Source organism: Archocentrus centrarchus, chromosome 5 (assembly GCF_007364275.1).
Source record: "Archocentrus centrarchus isolate MPI-CPG fArcCen1 chromosome 5, fArcCen1, whole genome shotgun sequence".
Lineage (NCBI taxonomy): Eukaryota > Metazoa > Chordata > Actinopteri > Cichliformes > Cichlidae > Archocentrus > Archocentrus centrarchus.
In genome coordinates, this window is record NC_044350.1 from 1,278,628 (window position 1) to 1,302,150 (window position 23,523).

Sequence of the window (23,523 nt, forward strand, 5' to 3'; positions counted from 1 at the left end):
TTATATAATTTTATATTATTATATATTGTTATATTGCATTATATAGCCTATAAAATATGCCTGCCCTGAACAATAAAGAAATATCTGTTTAACTTCGAGTGTTTCTTTTCCTCGTTTGCAGCCGCTTACTAACAATCATGAATTAGGATACGGGCCTAATGTGTGAAGAAATTATCATGAAATAGATTGATTTAACATATTTCGCTTTTAAAATGGAGTTGAGTAAAATGTATATTTTTTTAGGCTATAAGGATTGGCCAGTTTTTCAAAAGACGATTCACAGCGAACCTACTTTAACCCTCAGACACGGTGTTATAAATTTGCTGTTGCCAGAATGGCAATGACCAAGTCGTAGTGCATTACTCAAGGCCCTGTGTTATGCCATATTATAGTGTAGTACATTAGTTAACTTTTCAATGACTACTACAGCGTTCCACTGGTGGAGATATAGTGCAACAGATGTCGCCACGACAGCGTGGCTGAGCCTTTATCAATGCTGTGGAGATGAACCGTATTGTTTTGCACCAGCAGTTGTAAAATATCTTGGTATAATTCCATGTACAATGGAGGAATATTCGAATTATATTTGTTAAGAGAGTGTTGAGGAACTATACAACACCGCATAGCTCGAGCACTCGAATGTCGAGATGTAGGTTTTATTGCGTTAATCAAGCCGACGTTACCCCCTACTGGGCATAACAGGACATAGCTGGAAAGCTACCGCTACAATATCACAATAGGTTAAGGCCGACACAGGCTACAGAAGGCCTAATTAAAATAAAAAAATAAATAAACTTTTTCCCGGGATTCCCGGGAAATGGCTCGTCATTTCCCGGGATTTAATTCATGTCATTTTCGGGAAAAATATTAAACCCTAGTTTGCTCACGCAAAAATTCAACTTCAAATTTGTACTAATACATTTCAGTTACAAACTACTACAATCACACATATAAAAATTGTCATTTCTATATGTGCATTTGATTTAAATGATTACTGTAGTAATGCTTGTAAACATAATCACTGTGTTGGCCAAAAGAGAGCGTGTGTGTGGGTGTGGGTGGGTGGGTGTAGTTGTTTCAACCAGCTGGGGCAAATGCAAACGAAGGCATTCAAACGTTATAAATTTGTGGCAAATTTGGCTGCATCATTCAGTGTCATTTTGCACAGCAATGAGCTGCATGCAGTCTGATATGTCAGGTAGGAGGACGAAAATTATTTAAAGGAATAAATCATTTGTACGTGTATTATTTTTACTTTCACTTTTCAAACGCGACTGCTCGGCTCTTTCCGGCTTTGAGTGTGTCACCACACAGGAAAATGGGCGTGTATTTTCTTAGTCTCACGTTCGCTTGTGTGTGTGGTATTGCACGTGGAACCTTCCAGTGGAGATCATTGCTCTGGGCAAGCCGATCACTGTCTGCCGTTTTGGTTTTGTGGGAGATTTCATTTTGTATGACAAAGAGGTTTAAATCAAACTGAGAGATGTCTGCAAACGGCACACAAAGAGCTTGCGAGGGCATCAACCTGAATTTTACGCACAGCTTCCTGCCGCCCGTTTTTATCACCGTGTTCATTGTCGGGACAGTGTCTAACATCTGTGGACTGAGAAGCGTGTGCGTGAGCTGGAAGAAAAATGGAAACATCAACATCTTCATGTTCAACCTCGGGGTGGCGGACCTGCTGTATCTCTTCACTCTGCCGTTCCTCGTCTACTATTATACGCGTGAGAGCAACTGGCAGTTTGGACAGCCTTTCTGCAAGGTGACCCGCTTCTGCTTCAACCTCAACCTTTACGGCAGCATCGGTTTCCTTACCTGCATCAGCATCTATAGGTACCTGGGCATTGTGCATCCGATGAAAGTGATGGGGAAAATCACCAGCCGCCACTCTCTGGCCATCAGCGCCCTGGTCTGGCTTTTGGTCATTATTCAGATCACTCCTGATATGTTCTTTCGCAAGAATGATGAACAAAAACCAAACTCATGTTTTGACACCACCTCAACCAACCTGACCAGATATTACCTGCCATACAGCATTGGCTGGACTGTCACAGGGTTTGTCCTGCCTTTGGTCATCATTTTGGTCTGTTATGGACACATTGTGGTGGTTCTGTCAAAGAATAACAACGTTAACCCTCTGTTGAAGCAGCGGTGTTTGAAACTGGTCGTGATTCTGGTCATACTGTTCTCTGTTTGCTTTATTCCCTACCATGTATTTCGAAACTTGAATCTGACAACCAGGATTTTGAAACAAGATGGGGTTTGTCACCACCTCTTTGACGACATCTACATTGCGCACCAGATCGGCAGATGCCTGGCTTGTCTAAACAGCGCAATAAACCCGCTGATTTATATAGTTGGAAATGATGATTTTCTCACTAAGTTTCAACATTTCAGTAATCGGACCAGGATGTCTTTGGCCGGACTCAAAGGTGCAATTATTTACCGCAGACCCTTGGAAATGGACGCAGATTCACCTGCGTCAGCGTCGACATGAGAGGATAGCACGCACAATGTTACGCTTCCGAGTCTCTGTGTGTCACGCACCGCCGTGTTGTGCCAAAAAGTGATCGTCTGCCAGAAAGTGATTGCCAGAAAATGATTGCCCATATTTAAACTGTTGTAAATGACTTGCTGACCTATAATCTGTGAAAAATATGTCAAACATATCTCTCGTGAATGATATCAAGTCATTTTGAGTAAGAAACAACATTTCTGTCACAAGGTAGAAGCTGCAATCGGTTTTTGGGAGCGACTTTTATATATTCTTTATTTATCAGGGTAAAAACTGCGATTGGCCAGATTGTTAAAGAGATATGTGGCCAAGAGAGCAGGAGAAATCAGAACAAATTACATTCTATAAAGATATTTTAAGTGACCAAAGAGGACTGGATTTATTATAATGTACATGCAATAACGCAGAGTCATAAACATACTTGAATAACAGGTCATTTCTTCATTTTATATCTAAGCCCTTCATAAATCCTATTGACTACACTATTCACCAATATGAGCAAATACATTACACATAAAAGCACATAGAAACATCAAAAATCACTTTCTGGCAGACGATCACTTTTTGGCACAACACCGGAACATCAGTGAACAAAGTACTTGTGATTGTGATTAATGATTGTACTTAAGAGACTCCTGACGATACTAAGGTGCAGGACACTGAGGTCTGAGCCCATAGAGAAAGTTATAAGTTTGGATTGTTTCCCGAATCTACTGAATATTACCGGCAGACTGTTTCAAGCCGAAGCTCGAGGCACTATCGCATGTCCTTTTTTTATTGCTTGAAGTATAAAGTATTATATCAGGTGCTGTACATATTTGTACTTTCTGTTTATTTTTGTTTGCTTCAAAGCTGTGATTGCCTTTCTGTTCTACAGTGCAGGGAAAGTCCAGTCAGTCCACTGTTTAAGCATTGGCACTTATTTATGTTATGCGCTGCTACAGGCGAGGCATTTTTTTTACATTTGGCCGTGGATTGTATTGTTATGTAACTGACACTCAAACCTTAAAAGGGATTTGAACGGCACTTGTTTGATGCATCTGTCACAGTGGCTGGTCCACAGCTCATCTATTGGCGGTTTGTTTAGAGAAAGCAGACATGAATTTAATGTGAAAGACAGCCGTGTAAGAGACTGGGATGAGCCATGTAAGTAGAAACACCACTGTAAAAAATTTCAAGTGTTTTTATTGTTACTTTTTGCCTCCTGTGTGTATTTAAAGCTTGAGGATTGTTTGAGCCTTGTTTGTGTTTAGTGTGGTTACCTGCAGTGTTCTCTTGTGTTTTTGGACTTTGTCATTTTATACAGCCACAAAAAGAATCCCTTTTTGTTTATTTCAAGTGTGCCTCAGCATGCCTTTGGGTCCTTCTATTGCATTTCATGACAAAGTGGATGCATTTTGAGGTGTTTTAAGAGATTTTATATATTCACACATGCAGTGTTCTTACTTTTCTGTCCTGACATCACCTGTTACAATGCTTTTGACACATCTGCCACAGAGGGAAAAGTCACTGCAACTTTCTGCAGCTTTTTTTGAGTAATCATCTTTATCCTATGCTGAAACATTTTTGTCCTGATTGAGTGTTATCTTTCAGGATGACAGGGCCCACATCCACTGAATATCTGATATGTATGAAAATGAATATGCAGAATATGGAATGACTATACAACAACAGTGGTGGTAGAAGTATAACTCTTAGGGGGAAATTGTTTAAGTGTTCAATGGTTTTAATGGTGTTGTGTGAAATATGCTCACAGTTTTTATGTTCTAGTGATCACTTAAAATGAAGTACACTTACATGATTCACAGTCCAAAATAAGTGCTCACAGAGGTTACTAAATGATCAAACCTGCTACCAGAAGGACTTTGACTTGAGGTGATTCTTGTGATTTGGTGCTATATAAATAAAACTGAATATGCTATGGTTTTCAAAGTCACCAGATCTCCATCCAACAGAACATATATGGGAAATTTGGGAGATAGGACTCTCCACCACCATCTAAAAACACCAAATCAGGGAATATTTTTTACAAGTATGGCGTTCATTCCTCCAGATTATTCCTGAAGTGATAGTGAGTGTTGAAGGCATACTATACTGTTTTCATTTGAAAAGTATTCCCCCAGTATTTCCCTCAGATTTTAAAGTGCCTTGAGGCGGCTATTTGTTGTGATTTGACAATATATAAATAAAACTGAATTGAATTAAAGTAGTATTTTCACATTTTTTGGCTTTATGGCTTTATTCACCTTTCTGAATTTATGGCAGAGCTCTTAAAGTGTTCCTAATAAAGTGTTCCATCTAGATGGATGGATGGATCCAGGGAGTGCTCCTACTCAATATTAGGTGTTTATATTTCTATCATTTCTACCATCATTAGAGTTGTTATAGATTTGCTTCATCCATAACCAAAAAAGGGATTCCTGCAAAAGATAGTCTGATCCCCACACACTCTGGTCTTAATAAATGTGGCTAGTGCTGTTGCTTCACAGCAAGAAGGTTCCTGATTCGAATCTTCAGGTTGGCTGGGCCCCCTCTGTAGCAGGTTTGTTCTCCCTCTGCCAGGATGGGTTTCCTCCAGGTACTCTAGCTTCCTCCCACAGTACAAAGAGATACATGTTAGCTTAACTGGTGATTCTAAATTGGCTGTAGGTGTGAGGTAAATAAAATGCTTAACATATATAGAATAAAGTGCCTTGAGGCAACTATTTATGTGCTATATAAATGTGACTACGTCTTAATGTCAAGGAGTCAATTTGTAATTACAAGAAGACACTGAGGCAACCTACAGTTGTGTGCACATACAGTAGAACTGGAACTGTTGTGGATGCAAATACTTCCTCCACTTTGCATGAAGTTTACTGATAAAACTAAAACTTAAGCATTGTTTTTATTATCAGATAGTCTGCTGATTGCTTTTCAATTAAACACTTTATACATAACGTTCTGCAATTAACTCAAGTCATAGATTTCATGGACCTGACAGTCCATAGTTTCTCATATGAATAACCTTTGTACTGCTCTGTAATCTTCTGCTTACAATCACTCAGTTCAAAATCTGTGTTCTGATATTGTTTTGCTCTAGATAGCCAATTACGATATGGGGTAAAGTGCAAAGTTTAACTGCCAATTTGATCTTATGTTTGGTCCCAATTTGCTGCTAAGTATTTTTATACTGTGTGAGTTGCAGTTTATAGAACACAGATTAGAAAATTCTATTTGTAGACTATTTATAGCCAAGAATGTTTTGAAAAACATTATGCAAACATGTTGCCTCAATAAACAAACAACCTAAGAAGGTCGTGTTATATTAGATTGCTTATTTTAATGTATAACTTATTAGTAATCTTAAGAAAAAGTTGCTTAAACTTAACATTACATAAAAGTAAAAGAAAGTTAAATACATAAATTCCATTTAATTTAAATGCAATTTATGTATGTAGCTAGAATTAGCACCTCTAAGCCTGAGGCCATGGTCCTCAGCCGGAAAAGGATAGAGTGTCCACTCCAGCTCAGGGACGAGTTGCTGCTCCAGGTGGAGGAGTTTAAGGGGTCTTGATCACGAGTGACAGGAGAAGTGAGTGGGAGCTTGACAGACAGATCAGGGCTGCGTCTGCAGTGATCAGACGCTGCACCGGTCTGTCGTGGTGAAGAGGGAGCGGACTATGAAAGTGAAACTGTCGATTTACCGGTCAATCTACGTTCCTACCCTCACTTATGTTGTGTAAGCGCTTTGAGTGCTCTGACTGAGTAGAAAAGCGCTATATAAGAGCTAGTCCATTTACCATTTACCATTTACTTATGGTCATGAGCTTTGGGTAGTGACTGAAAGAATGGGATCATGATTACAAGCGGCAGAAGGGTGACTGGCATCTTCTTTAGAGATTGGCTGCACTCCTCACCCTTTCAGGAGGGGCTCAAAGTAGAGCCACTGCTCCTCCACATTGAAAGAAGCCAGTTGAGGTGGTTTGGGCATCTGACTTAGGATGCCTCCTGGGCGCCTCTTGGGTGAGGTGACAGTGCTTTAACACCCTGACATTTTTCACATATTTAACTAAGAACTCAAATTTTTAAACTGCTATCATTTGACTGGACAGACTGTATCAAACATGAATTACATTTATCTACTGGTCTCAGACATTTTGACCCCACTGTATTTTAATTCAGTTCAATTTTATTCATACAGTGCCAAGTCACAACAAACAGTCACCTCAAAGTGCTTTTATATGATCCATCCCTAATTAATTTATCACTGTTTTTATTGGTTCCTTGTTCAGGCAATAAAATCACCAGCTGTGTACATTTCTTTCCAGGCTTGGAGCAATTTGGCAATAAGCCCAGCTGCAAGTCATGTCATGTGCACAATTTCAGGAATGGGTGTGCCAACAAAAGTTCAGTCATTTCATATCACTGTAACTGTAATTTCCTTGCCTGTGGTAACATTTTCAGGAAATCAAAAGGTCACAAGAAAGTAAAGGTTTTTGTTTTGTTTTTCATAATCATATCATCCTATTTTTTCTGCATCAATGGAGTAAAAACAGTCATATGTATAGGTAACTGCAACTTTCTTTTCATTCTTTCTATTAATGTCACCACCTGTAAGAGAAATGAAAAAACAAAAAATGAAAGAAAAATGGCAATTGTATTTATGTAATCAGACTCAATGGATTTAACACAGAAGGTAAAACATAAAAACCCATGTAGGTTTACAATGCCTTAAGGCAGTAATAACAGCAAAATACAATAAACAAAGCAAAACAAAATGGAGCAAAACAAACAAAAAAGAAATCAAAAAACAAAATCAACTGAAGTGGTGAAATGAATTCCTGGGTTCTGACAGAACAGTTGTATGCAAAAGTTTGGTCAAAATTAAACAAGTTAAAGATGACATGAACTCCAAAAGGTATGAAGTTAAAGATGCATACACTAGGGTTTAATATTTTTCCCGAAAATGACATGAATCAAATCCCGGGAAATGACGAGCCATTTCCCGGGAATCCCGGGAAAAAAGTTTATTTATTTATTTATTTTAATTAGGCCTTCTGTAGCCTGTGTCGGCCTTAACCTATTGTGATATTGTAGAGGTAGCTTTCCAGCTATGTCCTGTTATGCCCAGTAGGGGGCAACGTCGGCTTGATTAACGCAATAAAACCTACATCTCGGCATTTGAGTGCTCGAGCTATGCGGTGTTGTATCGTTCCTCAACACTCCCTTAACAAATATAATTCGAATATTCCTCCATTGTACATGGAATTATACCAAGATATTTTACAACTGCTGGTGCAAAACAATACGGTTCATCTCCACAGCATTGATAAAGGCTCAGCCACGCTGTCGTGGCGACATCTGTTGCGCTATATCTCCACCAGTGGAACGCTGTAACAGTCATTGAAAAGTTAACTACTGTACTTCACTACAATATGACATAACACAGGGCCTTGAGTAATGCACTACGACTTGGTCATTGCCATTCTGGCAACAGCAAATTTATAACACCGTGTCTGAGGGTTAAAGTAGGTTCGCTGTGAATCGTCTATTGAAAAACTGGCCAATCCTTATAGCCTAAAAAATATACATTTTACTCAACTCCATTTTAAAAGCGAAATATGTTAAAGCAATCTATTTCATGATAATTTCTTCACACATTAGGCCCGTATCCTAATTCATGATTGTTAGTAAGCGGCTGCAAATGAGGAAAAGAAACACTTGAAGTTAAACAGATATTTCTTTATTGTTCAGGGCAGGCATATTTTATAGGCTATATAATGCAATATAACAATATATAATATAAAATTATATAATACAAAATACCTTAGGGTAAACACATTGCCTACGATTTCAACAAATTAAAGAGGAAAAAAGTACAACTGTGTAATACCTCTATTAAAACACTTGAGATGAAGGCTGAAGCCTTAAACGGAGGCTGAACGTGCCTGAAATGAAGAGTAATGCTTTTCGCATTAAACGAACCCTTCTCTCAATATTTCCTTAAATTTAACTTTCTGAAGCTTTCTTTTCTTTCTGAAAGTCAAATCAACGCGCGCGACTTTTTTCCCGGTTTCCCGTCTAACGTTTCCCGGGAAACGGGAAATGGTTCTGATCGCATTTCCCGGGAATCCCGGATCCCGGGATTAAACCCTAGCATACACCACTAGCAGAACAAATCAGAGCCGGGCCGGGGGTGGGGCAAATGACCGGGCCCTTTATACCATAAATAATAAAGCTCATCATAACATCATTTTACAACAAACACATGCCCACAACAGCGGGAATGTGTATGTTATGAAGTGCCACTTATGTTAGCTTGGTCCATAAAAATGCTCCATTTAGTTTACAATCTGTTACCAAGTGACTGATGATGACATTGGTGGACGGTTGGTGATGAATTTTACCCACAATACACTTGGAGAAAATATCAGTGATCCACTTGAAAATTTGCGTGTCATAAAGTTAAATGTAAGAGTGAAAATACAGCCAGTCATGCAGCACAGCATCTTACAGCATTTTACACCTACTACATCACTAAAGTCAGTCGGTTTTTAGCAACCACGACTCAGTCCTGACTGTGGCAACCTTTAAAACCCCCATGTAAAACATGAATGATGGGTGATATAAAGTGGGCTGTACACTGTGCCCATCAGGCCATCCACTGTGCACATTGGGATACAATCAGGAGAGGGCTGCCCTTCTCCACCTCTCCTTAGAAGTGACAGCAGCCTGGCTACCTGAAATCTTATCCTCCTCTCCTCTCTCCCATCCAGGCCCCCTCTAGGCCCAGGCAGGGGGCGTGCCGCGACTATCACTGAAACCAATCAGTTGATGGTTATAAGATGAACAGCAATAAGCATGAAAAAGACAACTAGAGGCTAAGATCAAGGCAGCATGGAGGAAAGTTAGCCAGCTCTCAGAGTTGCACAAAGGTGTGATGAAGAAAGTGGTGCCTAAGAAGTACAACAGGCTGTCCCATACCTGAGGCCTTAGAGACTGCCAAGCAAAGACTCACAGCCTTGGCTAACCGCCTGAAGAGGTATACCAGAGAGATAGAAGCCAGGAGAATGAATTGGATTTTCTCCTCCGAACCATCCAATGGCAGTGGAACAATATGAGAACAGCACCCCACCAAGGCTGGAGACGGAGCAATACTGTAAGAGCATATGGGAGAAGGATGCATCACACAACACCTCAGCTCAGTGGCTAGTGGATCTAAGAGCAGACCACAGCAAAATCCCTGAACAGAATCAAGTAACCATCACAGTGACAGACATCCAGGTAAGAGTCTCGCATATAAAGAGCTGGACAGCACCAGGACCTGACATGATACACGCCTACTGGTTAAAGAAGCTAACTGCACTCCATGAACGCCTGGCAGCACAAATGAGCCAGCTTCTAGAGGCTAAGACAAACCCAGAATGGCTGACTGAAGGCAGGATGATCCTGATCCCAAAGGACCCCCAGAAGGGACCTGTCCCTTCCAGCTACTGGCCCATAACCTTCCTCAGTACAACATGGAAACTCCTGTCAGGCATCATAGCAGCTGAGTAGGCATGTGGCACAACACATGAGCGGGGCCCAGAAAGAAATAGGCAGAGAGACCAGGGCAGCAAAACACCAGCTACGGGTAGAGTCACAGTCTTGCAGTCACAAGTGACTGCAAGACTGTGCAGTGCCTGAATTGACTCGATGCCACACACACGGATCCTGGAATGCCTAGAACTGTACAAGATCAACAGGCCCCTAAGAGCTGTAACTGAGGGGATTACACTACTAGAAGGCAACACTGCAGACATTGAAGACAGCTACAAGTACCTTGGAATCCCACAGGCAAATGGGAATGACAAAGAAGGCGCTAGGAAAGCTGAAACTTCCAAGTACCTGCAAAGAGTAAGGCAAGTCCTGAAGAGTCAGCTGAACGGGAAGAACAAGATCCAGGCTATCAACACCTATGCCCTGCCAGTTGTCAGATACCCTGCTGGGATAATAAGCTAGCCAAAGGAGGAAATAGAAGCCACTGATGTCAAGACAAGCATGCATGGAAGGTTTCACCCCAAAGAACATGAACCATCATGGAAGGACAGGCTTCTGCACGGCATGTACCACTGGCAGATAGAAGAAGTGGCTGACGTAGAGAAAGCCTACCATTGGGCTGGACAAAAAGGACCTACAGACAGCACAGAGGCACTAATCATAGCAGCACAGGAACAAGCTCTGAGTACAAGATCGATAGAGGCTGGGGTCTACCACACCAGGCAAGACCCCAGGAGCAGGCTGTGCAGAGATGCCCCTGAGGCAATCCAGCATATAACAGCAGGGTGCAAGATGCTAGCAGGCAGGGCATACATGGAACGCCATAACCAAGTGGCTGTCATAGTATACAGGAACATCTATGCCGAGTATAACCTGGAAGTCCCAAGGTCAAAATGGGATACGCCCTCAAGGGTGGTTGAGAATAACAGAGCTAAGATCCTGTGGGACTTCCAGATACAGACAGACAAACTTGTGGTGGCTAACTAACTGGACATCACAGTGGTGGACAAACAAAGGAAGAAGGTCGTAGTTATATACGTTGCAATACCAAGCGATGGCAACATCAAGAAGAAGGAACACGAGAAGCTCGAAAAATACCAAGGGCTCAGAGAGGAGCTGGAAAGGATGTGGAAGATGAAGGTAACAGTGGTCCCCGTGGTAATCAGAACAGTCGGGGCAGTGACTCCCAAACTTGAAAAGTGGCTCCAGCAGATTCCTGGAGTGACATCTGAGATCTCTGTCCAGAAGAGCGCAATACTGGGAACAGCTAAGATACTGCTCAGGACCCTCAAGCTCCCAGGCCTCTGGTAGAACTTGGAGGGCAAAAAGACCACCCATAGGGGCAAGCTGGGAATTTTTATTTTTTTTTAATACAATGGGTGAATGTGAATGTGTGTAAATGCAAGATGTGTAATCTTTAACTTTATGCCTTTTGGAGTTCATTTCAGCTTAAACTTGCTTTCTCAGGTGTGCCCAAACTTTTACTTTAAGTATTACATCATTACACTGTAAGTATTAGATCTGCTGATATCATCTATTGTTAAGGATTCTCTGGAAATGTATCATTACTGAGGAAAGCTTCCTGCCTAAAACAGCACAATAAAGAAGGAAGTTCAGGCCAAGGACCATTGGACTGGCTGAGGTGAAAGAATTTCACTAAATGACTTCCAGATCTGTGACGTGCTGTGCCCTAGCAGCCAGTATGTGAGTACCAGGCTTGTTAGAATAAACACTTGAGCTCTGGCTTGAATCAGACTCATTAATCAGACCAGGACTGTTCTATAAACAAGAACATAACACAATGAGGATATATATTTTCCCAGTTCAACATTCCCCTGGCCCACTGAAGTGTACACAAAAGCCACCACGGTGCCTTTAGATATTTGATTGAAGGCAGAACAATAATTATGAACTGCTCCTTGATTCTGCAAAAATAATATCCACAACTTCCTTTCCCATCAGACTATTGTGTAAAATATGCTCTGCAGGGCAACAATACAGGAACTTGTGCAAAATCTCAGTACTATGAAGCATCTTTCTTCCTTTAAGGTTGCAAAATCCTTCTCCCGTCTCAGGCATATATTCAGAAGGGTCTCGCTTCCTCACTAAATCAGGAACTCTGAATACTCCAGTGTGAAAAGCAGACTAGCAAAGGTTCCTTCTATCTGTTTCCTTTGTGTCTTTTAAGTATTTGAGCAGCATTCCAAACAAATGTGTGCTATTGCAACAGATAAATATTTACATCTGGAAGATTTCTCCTGGGACATACTTTCTGATTCTGTAAACATAGTCCATTAAGAAAAACAGTAAACAACCTGATGAATGTGAATGAGGTAGCACCAACATGGTGCAGCTGCTTCCAGAGAACACATAGTCATGAAATCTGTCAAGCAAAAGTGTTTTAGAAAATTAGAAATACTACGCTTTTAACCTCCTGCTCACATTTTTAGATGTACTTTGGAACTTCAGATTCAGACTGATATAGAGAGACCGTGAACAAAAATGAGGACAAAACACATACCATGGGAGAGCGTATACACAAGTTACTGATATGCAAAAGTGGTGGGAAAAGTGCCTGGGGAGTGAAAAGAGGAAATGCTCAGTGCATCACAGGACAATATGAGTCAAATTAGAAGCCATTGAAAAGAAGCTAATGTGGGAGAAATAGGATCTCCTGTTAGGACACCTGGTTTTGCAGTGACCTAGTCTGACATTTTAATTATTCAAAGAAATGAAAAAAAATTAGCAATAATTAGCCTTTAGCTAGGGCAGCATGGTGGCGTGGTGGTTAGTACTGCTGCCTCTCAGCTAGAATAACATCTAGAAGATCTGGGTTCGATTCCACCTTGGGCCCAGGCCTCTCTCTGTGTGGCATCTGCATGGGTTTCCTCCGGGTACTCCGGTTTCCTCTCACCGTCCAAAGACATGTACATACTGGGGTTAGGTTAATTAGTCACTCAAAACTGCCCATAGGTGTGGTTGGTGTCTGCATCTCTGTGTTCGCCCTGTGACAGGCTGGCGACCTGTACAGGGTGTGGCCTGCCTCTCGCCATATGTCAGCTGGGATAGGCTCCAGCACCCTGCCCTGACCCTGAACTGGATAAACAGTAGAGAATGGATGAATAGTCTTTAGCTATTGCGCTAATAGTCATGGGGCATGGTTTTATATAATGAACTGTTGTTGTCTCATGGCAACATAATCAAAGAAACAAGCAGCTATCATATCAGCTTGATAAGGTTTTGCCATGTCAGACTTGAAATGAGATATTTACTCTTGTCTATTGTAACCCAGTAGAGAAAGTGTCCCCTTTTCTCTTCTTTTATTTATATCAATACACTTGTACTGTTTTATTTTGAAAAACTTTTATTTTGAAAAGAGGAAGTGTGATTCCCTCGTTTTAACCTTACTTCCGGTCTCGCTATATGCGGCACTTTGAACTGAAGGTGGCAGGCCGTAGACCCGCTGTGCTGAACTTTATCAGTCATCTTGGTGAGTTTTAATGCAGAAAAGTATTCTCAACAAGTAATTGCATTTACAGAAGCTAATCTGAAATATCTGTTAGGTTAAGTTGATGGAACACGAGCTAGAGAGGCCGTGTGGCTGACCGTCGCCGTGTCCTTATTGATACCTCATCTTGGTGAGTGAGCTCCCGTGTTGTTGGAGCTAGCGTCATGCTAAAATTAGCATTGTGCTAACGCTAAGTCGCGGGTAGATTCCTTTCTACTTAAGAGCCCTGGAAATGTTGTTTCTGTTAAGATATGGTTTTACCAAGTATGGTTTGAGTTTACAATACGCACTTTAAGTTTTCTTTTCTTTTATTTGCACTTATTTCTTCAGTTGGATATAATGTTTGTTAATTGCAAATGTATCTTTTTATGAGTTATAAGGAAAAAGTTGCAGAACATTTGTAATGATGAACCCAGTAGCCCAGAGAGGGTTTAACTGATACAGAGGATGACTTAAGGAGAATATTGGAGTTAGGTATACTACATGCTCATTCAAGGAGTGAGAAATTAGTTGCATTTCATGTTTGCAAAAGCTTAAAAAATGATTTAAGAATCAATCATTTAATTGATTAAAAAATAATTTCATTTATTGTTTGCGTTGTTGGAGATAATTTCATGACTACAAAGATTTTGAAGAAGAACATGCATGTAAAATATTACTGTGGTAATAAGGGAAATGAAGAAAAAAGACTAAGCTATAGCTGTAAGAATAAGATAGGAAATTGGGTTTTATTTAGCTGTATGCAATAATATCATTATTGTGTGTAGGCTAGGTTTGATTTGCTGATTAAGAAGTTGGATTGGATTGCTGGATCGCATCCTTGGATTCTCTCCGGACGGAGATGGCGAGCCTATGCCCAGAGCAGAACTGAACATTGGTCGAGGAGTCCCCTTCTTCTCTTCTGTGTTAACATCTACGTGGTAACAATACAAACCACTGACTGAAAAAAGGAGCTGAACTTCAAAGACAAACATATTTTGACTTGACTAACGACCAAAAGGACAAAGCTGAAATACTGAGCTCAGTAAGACTGTGTTTTGATTTTGATATGCCGGCTTGTTGTTATTATTATTGTTCTGATTACGTTGTGTTGTTATTTCATTTTTGCTCAAAATAATAACTGTCTTTTGCTCATTTCCTGCCTCCAGCCAATTCATTTCGCACTCACCTTGATTCCATTGTACTCCTGCCGAACCTAGCATCTGGTCTAAGATAATTGAGTTGTTCTGAGGTACTTAATAAGTCAGGGGTTACACTATACCAATATACACTTCAACAACTAGAAATGTATTTGCTGGTGAAAGAAAAGTGTAGCATAGGGTTGTTTCATCAATTCCTGCATGGAACAGCATTTATTTCTTAGAACATTTCTTTAATCTGAATACTATGATTGCTAGTTTGAGATTATCATTCAAACCCACAACGGATGATGCTCCAAATTATAACTAGCAAAATTAATTGCTTCTTTAAACCAGAAAATGTTTTTGCTCTGTCAACATAACGATTTTTTTCCTAATAATCAGCCTTTGATTTCTGTTTTTGCAGGTAGTTTACGCTGCAGTATGGGTTCATGCCAAGAAAAAGGGTTGATGGAGAAGTATAGAGAAACAATTGCACTGTGTCTTTATAAATCTAGAAAAGTATATGATAGGATGCCAAAAGAGGAACTGTGATATTCTATGAGAAAATCAGGGGTAGAAGAGAAGTATGTGAGGGTAGTACTAGACAGCATGACAGTAATGAGGCAGCAGGATGGGCTCCAGGTGGGGGTGAGATTACATCAGAGATCAGCTCTGAGCCCCTTGTGTTTGTGTAACAGATAAAGTCAGGCAAGAGTCTATGAGTCTATGTTGATGTTTGCAGACAACGCTGTGAGAGTAGGGAGCAGGTGGAAGAGAGTCTGGAGAGGTGGAGGTATGCACTGCAGAGAAGAGGAATGACAGTCACTTGAAGCTAGACAAAAAAGATATGTGTGAATGAGAAGGAGCCAGGTGGAAAAGTGAAGTTACAAGAAGTAGAGATAGTGAAAGTGGATGAGTTTAAATACCTGGGGTCAAGAGAGGTGAAGGAAAGAGTGCAGGCAGGGTGGAGTGGATGGAGATGAGCGTCAGGGGTGATTTGTGACAAAAGGATAGCAGCAAGAATGAAAGGGAAGGTTTACAAGATGATAGTGAGACCTGATATGATGTATGGTTTGGAGACGTGGCACAAACAAAGAGACAGGAATCAGAGCGAGAGGGGGCAGACCTGAAGATGTGAAGGTTTTCATTGGGAGTGACCAGGATGGACAGGATTAGAAACGAGTGTAGCAGACGGACAGCTCAGGTCGAGCATTTTGGAGACAAATTTAGAGATGAGCTGAGATGTTTTGGACATACAGAGGAGGGGTAGTGGATATACTGGACAAAGGATGTTAAATATGGAGTTGTCAGGTAACAGGAAGAGAAGAAGAGCACTTCACCAATGGGCTTCTTCTTTTCCTCTTATCCTTTTTATGGATGTAGTGAGAGAGGACATGCAGTGGTTGGTGTGACAGAGAAGAATGCAAGCGATAGGGTGAGAAGGAGGCAGATGAGCCGCTGTGGTGACTCCTAACTGGAGCAGCCGAAAGAAGAAGGAGAAAATTAGATGAAAACAAATATGCTTTGTTTTAATCTCTAAAATTCCACCATGTCTATCCAGGCAAATATCCAGAAATTAGAAAATGATACATTTCAAATTAAGCCTCATACATTTAAGCTTTTAAATTTGGGTCTTCCATATAAATATAAATTCTCTTAAAGGGATGAATGTTAAAGTTGACCAAAACCTACCCGTAATCCTACGTGGGTTTCCAGTGACCGGTAGATGTTTAGAGGTTAAAAAAACAAGGCCATTCCAAAGCGATCCAATGGAGCAGAACATTTATGATACATAATACATTTAGAAGACATTAGACATCTTATTAGTGGACTTTTGTCTGATGCAATGATACGTATGATTCACAGCACATAAAAGTACTTAATGCTTTTCACAGATGTTGTGCATTTTGGTTGATACTGACACTGATCCTACATTTTATCATTTACCCTCTCAATTGGGGGTACCAATTGGTCGCAGCAGATGGCTGTCTCTCCCTGAGCCTGGTTCTGCTGGGTGTTTCTTGCTGTTAAAAGGGAGTTAAAATCCTGTTAAAAGTTTTCCCTCCTGCTGCTGCCAAGTGCTTGGTCATAGGGGGTTAGATGGGTTTTTCTCTCTATTATTGTAGGGTCTTTACCATACAGCATAAACCATCTTGAGGCAATTGTTGTAATTTGTGCTATATAAATAAAACTGAATGGAACTGAATGAAATTTTTTGGTGGTTTGGATTTCTGCCATTTCAAAAACAGTTTTTCAAAAACAAATTTTCTACTCTGTCGTGTGTATTTCTTTATTTTGTTATTTTATTTGCAATACAGCAGCTCAAATCTATTTCTCTTTGTGTGTGTGCAGAGGTTCTTGTCACTCTTTCTGATAACAAAGGTACATTTTTCTCTCAAAAAAGAAATATTCTTCAGTGTGATGGCATAATCCCAGGATGTATATGGGGAATTTTGCCTCCAACTGCAAACTTTTAAGGTCTTCAACATGCTGGTGTCAACCCATGAACTGTATACCAAGTTAACAGGATCTAATCTCTTAATAGAGAACTGATAGTACCTGTCAGGGATCAAGTTGCTAACCTGTATGTTGTACAACTTGCATATCACATTAGAAAACTGGCCATCTTCCTCTATTAGGGGAAGGCTCTTTATGTAGATCTCAAACTCTTGATGTTGCTCCTTAAACTGGTCACCTTGTACATCACTTCTGACCTAAACTTGTCAAACATCACTGGCATTACGATGGCCAATGACACCCTGAGGTGTGGCACAGGGATGTCCCCTGGATTGTGGCTGAGTTAGCTTTGCAGGTCTTGTGGGAAGGGATTCCACATCAGGTTTGCCGGAGCTTCTGCTTTCCAGAAGTTGCCGTGTCACTGTTCGCCAAACCCTGGTGATACTTCATGACGAATGCCTCCAGCTCCCAGCAGCCCTTGACAATATCTTAGTAGAGCATTCCCAGAACACTGAGGAGGAGCTTCACCTCAGTCTGTGCCAGGGCCATGGCATGCTGTAGCCTCCCTGAGTCAACGAGAGACCGCGGCATACTGTCAAACAGATGCAAAGTATCCTCATCTGCACGACCAGCAACTTTTCCTGCATCACCTTGGAAATATAACAAAAGCAACAATGAATCTACAGGTGCCCTGCTAGGGACAAAGTGTGAGCAGTTGTCAGAACATAATAAAAACCTTACTTGATTTTACCAATCTCCTGTCCAAAGTCATTTTCTCAGTTACATTTAGACAGCTCCCAGAATGCTTCCATTTTTGGATCATTCTCTGGAAATTCTGTTCTGAACATTTACACTGTTCCTGCTGCGATTTCACCACAAACCTCAAACTTACGCAAAATCCAAATTTCATAGTCTACAACTATGACTAAGCAGTTAGTTTATGAAAGGCGGCAATTGGGGGTGGCTGCATCTCAGGAGGTGTAGTAGGCCATCTGCTAATCAGGGGCCTATTCCAGGAAGCATGATCAACAAACTGAGTCTAAACGAACATGGCCCTGTGCTACGAAACGAGTTCGTCTCATCGAGGTAACATCCAGTAACATGTTTAATTTCAAAAACATGTTATCATAATGAATTTATGTTTGGTAGAAACTTTCTGGCTCGCCACTGTGCGTCACCGACTACGTCATTAGGTTAGTTATTTGAAAAGCACAGCCAAGAAGATTAATTAATTAATCTGTGATTAATTATCACAGTAAAATAAAATTTCTCACTTGTTCTATAAATTTTACTTTGGATTGCTCATTAATTTTATCAGTTTTCACTAAAACACACAATTTTTTTCATGATGAATCAGTGTTCTAAATTATACTTTCGAAGCCATCACTTAAGTGCACGTGTGGTCTGAGAGATGTTTTCTAGGATACAAAGTGAGGCCAAAACATCTGGAGTACAGAGCCATAAAAATCAAAATCCTTACCTGATTTAAGTTTTGTCAGTCTCATTTAAAGTTGACATTTTTATCTATCTCTGGACTTTTTTCAAAATGGTTGCTATTTTTATTCCCAGTGAAAGAACTGAAAGTGCCATCATGAGATGACATGCGGGCATACACCACAGTTCAGATCATTTCCTCTGAGCATTCTTCCTCAGATGTCTCAGGATATTACAGTATAGTAGGAGTCTACACTGGCATTCCCAGCCTGAGGATCTGATTCATGGTGCACAACGCTGAGAATGCTAAAAAAAAAAATGAAACGCATGCTCCCAGCCTCATAACCTGAAATGGTAAAAGGACTGGTTCTTATAAAGCACTTTTCTACTCAAAGCACTTGTTAGGGATTATTTTTTACTTAGTGAATAAAGGACAAATGTTTAAAGGTAAACTCCAGTGAATTAATTAATAAACAGTGAATCAACCAAATAATAAACAATTAAATAATACATTAGACAGAGAGCAACTGATCAGAAAGTTCTAGACTAACTTTTCTCTTTCAGTGCATCTTATCTTGAGGACCGGCCACCGAACGTACAATTAAAACATCACCAACGTCACCATGTTCTATCATTAATCTGGACAAGATTTCTCTGTATTGATTAAATTAGAACATCAGGAAGAAGATGTGCCTATGACTTCTTTAATTAAAATGTCTCATCCTCCCAAACTGTACTGAAATATCTAAAACATATAAAGCTGAGCTCCTCCGTGAATCGCCACCTTATCGTGGTGGAGGGGTTTGTGTGTCCCAGTGATCCCAGGAGCTATGTTGTCTGGGAGCTTGTCCCCCTGGTAGGGTCTCCCATGGCAAACTGGTCCTGGGTGAGGGTCCAGACAAAGAGCGGTTCAGAAGACCCTTATGAGTGAAAAAACAAGGGAACAGTTTACCCTGCCCGGGATAGGGTTACCGGGGCCTCACCCTGGAGCCAGGCCTGGGGAGGGAGCTCGAGGGAGAGCGTCTGGTGGCCAGGCATTAGCCCGTGGTGCTTGGCCGGGCGCAGCCCGAAGAGGTTACATGGGCCCGCCCTCCTGCAGGCCCACCACCCGCAGGAGGTGTCGTAGGGGTCGGGTGCAGTGTGTGTCGGGCGGTGGCCGAGGGCGGAGGCCCTGGCGGACCGATCCCCGGCTATCGAAACTGGCTATTGGGACATGGAATGTCACCTCTCTGGTGGGGAAGGAGCCTGAGCTAGTGCGTGAGGTTGAGAGATACCAGCTAGATATAGTTGGGCTCACCTCAACGCATGGCCTGGGCTCTGGAACCAGTCTCCTGGAGAAGGGCTGGACTCTGTTCCAGTCTGGAGTTGCCCTCGGTGAGAGGCGGCGAGCTGGGGTGGGTATTCTTGTATCCCCCCGGCTTGCTGCCTGTACGTCGGAGTTTTCACCGGTGGACGAGAGGGTAGTTTCCCTGCGCCTTCGGGCTGGGGAACGGGTCCTGACTGTTGTTTGCGCTTATGCGCCGAATGACAGTTCAGGGTACCCACCGTTTTTGGAGTTGCTGGGTGGGGTGCTGGAGAGTGCTCCATCTGGTGACTCCATAGTCTTGCTGGGAGACTTCAACGCTCACGTGGGCAATGACAGTGAGACCTGGAGGGGCGTGATTGGGAGGAACGGCCTGCCCGATCTGAACCCGAATGGTGTTTTGTTATTGGACTTCTGTGCAAACCACAGTTTGTCCATAACAAACACCGTGTTCGAACACAAGGATGTCCATAAGTGCACATGGCACCAGGACACCCTAGGTCGCAGGTCGATGATCGATTTTGTAATCGTATCATCAGATCTGCGGCCGTATGTTCTGGACACTCGGGTGAAGAGAGGAGCTGAGCTGTCAACTGATCACCACCTGGTGGTGAGTTGGATCAGGTGGCAGGGGAAGATGCTGGACAGGCCTGGCACACCTAAACGTATTGTGAGGGTGCGCTGGGAACGCCTGGCAGAAGCCCCAGTCCGGGAGATCTTCAACTCCCACCTCCGGCAGAACTTCGACAGCATTCCGAGGGAGGCTGAGGACATTGAGTCCGAATGGACCATGTTCCGCACCTCCATTGTTGAGGCTGCTGCTCAGAGCTGTGGCTGCAAGGTGGTTGGTGCCTGTCGTGGTGGTAACCCCCGAACCAGATGGTGGTCACCGGAGGTGAAGGGAGCCATCAAGCTGAAGAAAGAGTCTTATCGGGCTTGGTTAGCCTGTGGGACTCCGGAGGCAGCTGACAGGTATCGACAGGCCAAGCAGAATGCAGCTCGGGTAGTGGCCAAAGCAAAAACTCGAGTGTGGGAGGAGTTCGGTGAGGCTATGGAAAAAGACTTTCGGACGGCATCGAAGCGATTCTGGACAGTTTCATTATTTCTGCCATTACTGGATAAAAATGATAAAAATGAGTAATGAGATTTACTGAAAAACTGCTTTAATGTTTCCAGTTTTACCATTTCTAATCTGATCTAAGATCAGCTTCACAGCTCTCTGACAGCTACAACAGAGATGTTTCACTGAGTAGTTGTCAAATGTCAGAGTTCAGTCATAGTTTCATATTTAGTTGGAAAAATTCAGAGCAGCTTTCCAAGTCTGTAATCAATGTAAAGTTTCACCAATCACGTCAAACATGTTATAATGAATGTCTCAGCTTTATAGGTTTTAAATATTTTAGTACAGTTTGGGAGGATGGGTGATTTTAATTAAAGAATGCAGATCGTGTCAGGAAAATTAATCCATTATGAACAGATCCAGACTGGATGAGCTGGGAAATGACTGGAGCCTGAACTGGATCTGGCCTGAATCCATAATCCTGATCCGTTTGCTGATCCGTTATAGCGCCTGTGATCACCGCTTTAGGTGATTCTCAGTAGAAATATGTTGAGATTCATACTCTGAATTTCAGACACCATAACTTTCAAAATGCTGACATTTAAGTCACTTTAAATCCATTTAGTTCAGTTTTCAAGTCTTAAAATCATTTCAGCCTCATCTTCACTCAAACATCATCTCCAGGATCCGGACATTTTTCCATCCACAGTGTGTTCTGCGTCTAAAGCTTCAGACAGATCAGTGTGATGTAACAGTGATGCTACAGTAACTACAGTAAATGTTTCAGTGGAACTGACTGACAGTCTGACAGCTGCAGCTGCTTCATTATAAATTTGTGACATCATCGCTGTCTCCGTCTTTAAGGTCTGCTGACGAGTGAACAACTGTAAAAGCTTCATGTTACATACACAAATAACAAATCAACATCTAACTGGGATTTCAGAGCTTGTAGAAACATAAACGTCTGCAGATGAATTCGCTCCTCTGACGCTCTGACAACCACTTTATGAACGAGGAAAAGAATGGGAGTGTCAGACAGGTGTTTCAGGTGCAGCAGGAGGGGAGTTGTCAGACAGACAGAGTTTGTTGAATAAAACCTGCCAGTGAGCAGGTTAGGTTCACAGAGTCTGTTACCCCAGTAAATGACTCAGAGTTGGAGTTAGCTCTCTTCCTGGAACTGAAAACCCGAGTTTCCCGTTAACAAACCCAAAGTTATTAGAACCTGTTATTAAAACCTGCTTCATGGAATAGGCCCCTGACGTGCAACCATCAATAAAGCTGTGCATTTCTGAGTTCATGCTTTGCCTCCCGAGTTCTGTGTTTGGATCCCCTCCAGGCTGGTCTGTAAGCTGCTGGACCTGGGCCTGGACCAATCCCTGTGCAGGTGGGTTTACAGTTTCCTGACCAGCAGACCACAGGTGGCACAAGTGGGTCACTCAAGGTGCTCAGGAACTTTTACACCTGCACCCTCGAGAGCATCTTGCGTGGGAGCATCACCACCTGGATGGGAAACCGAACTAAACAGGACTTTGAGTCCTTGAAAATGGTGATTCGTTCAACTGAACAGACCATCAGAATCACCCTTCCCAACCTGTAGGACATTTACACCAAGCAGTGCAGGTTAAGGGCTATGAAGATCCTCAAACAGCCCAACCACCCCAGACACTCTCTCTGCTCCCATCAGGCCGGCTTTACAGCTGCCTGAGGACTAAGACTGAAAGGTTGAAGAAGAGTTTTTATCCACAACCCATCCATTTCCTCAACTCTGAGCCCTAAACTGCACCATTACTGCACTATTAAACTGCACTATTATGCACAATGTAAATTATTCTATTCTGTGAAGTGTGAAGTACTTATTTTTATTCTTCTTAACTATATATATATATTATACTTATTAATGGATGCAGGTGAAAAATACATTTCATGGTGCATTGTACTGTGTATAACTGCGCATGTGACAAATAAACCTTATCATTCATCAGATTTTCAGATATGTAAAATCTGATGCACTGAGTGTAAGTTGACAAAAAATGTCTGTCATTTTCCACAGATTTGTGTCATTTATGTCATTATAGAAGTTTTCACCCCAAAAATGGTGGGGGGGAAAAAATTATAATTTTTATCCACCCATTTTCTTCCGCTTGTCCAATGTAGGGTTGCTGGAGCCTATCCCAGCTGCCACATGGGGAATGCCAAGGTACACCCTGGACAGGTTGCTAGTCTGTTGCAGACATAGAGACAGACAACCATTCACACTCATGGGCAATTTAGAATCAGCAATTAACTCCAGGGAGTGGCCATGGGTACAGCCCACAGCCCACAGGGAGGACATGCAAACTAAACACAGAAGGGACCCAGCCAGATGGTGGATTCAAACCCAGAGCCTTATTGCTGTGAGGCAGCAGTACTAACCACTGCACTGCCATGCTGCCCTTTAATTGTTGCTTTATACCACCGTGAGCATGCCCAAGCTCATCTGATCTCAAAACCTAAGCAGGGTCAGGCCTGCTTAATACTTGGATGGGGGAACCACCTTGGCATACCAGGTGCTCTTTGGGGTATGATGAGCGCCTATGTTTCCAAACAGAAACAAAAATGGTTGTG

General features: G+C 41.9%; 1 protein-coding gene and 1 long non-coding RNA gene across 5 annotated transcripts; both read left to right on the forward strand.

Annotated features, from left to right (window-relative positions):
• Positions 1 to 1,382: 1,382 nt before the first annotated feature.
• Positions 1,383 to 2,520, forward strand: LOC115780788 (P2Y purinoceptor 1-like). The gene has a single exon (XM_030730193.1). The coding sequence runs from the start codon at positions 1,484 to 1,486 to the stop codon at positions 2,495 to 2,497; it is 1,014 nt and encodes a 337-aa protein (XP_030586053.1). The 5' UTR covers positions 1,383 to 1,483; the 3' UTR covers positions 2,498 to 2,520.
• Positions 2,521 to 13,342: 10,822 nt separating this feature from the next.
• Positions 13,343 to 16,865, forward strand: LOC115781003 (uncharacterized). Of its 4 annotated transcripts, XR_004020011.1 has the most exons (5): positions 13,343 to 13,526; positions 13,600 to 13,674; positions 14,312 to 14,568; positions 14,693 to 14,775; positions 15,090 to 16,865. It is a non-coding gene; the product is annotated as an uncharacterized LOC115781003 (long non-coding RNA). The 4 variants fall into 4 exon arrangements; XR_004020009.1 differs by having other exon boundaries at positions 14,312 to 14,775; XR_004020010.1 differs by having other exon boundaries at positions 13,345 to 13,526; positions 14,693 to 16,865.
• The last annotated feature ends 6,658 nt before the right edge of the window (positions 16,866 to 23,523 follow it).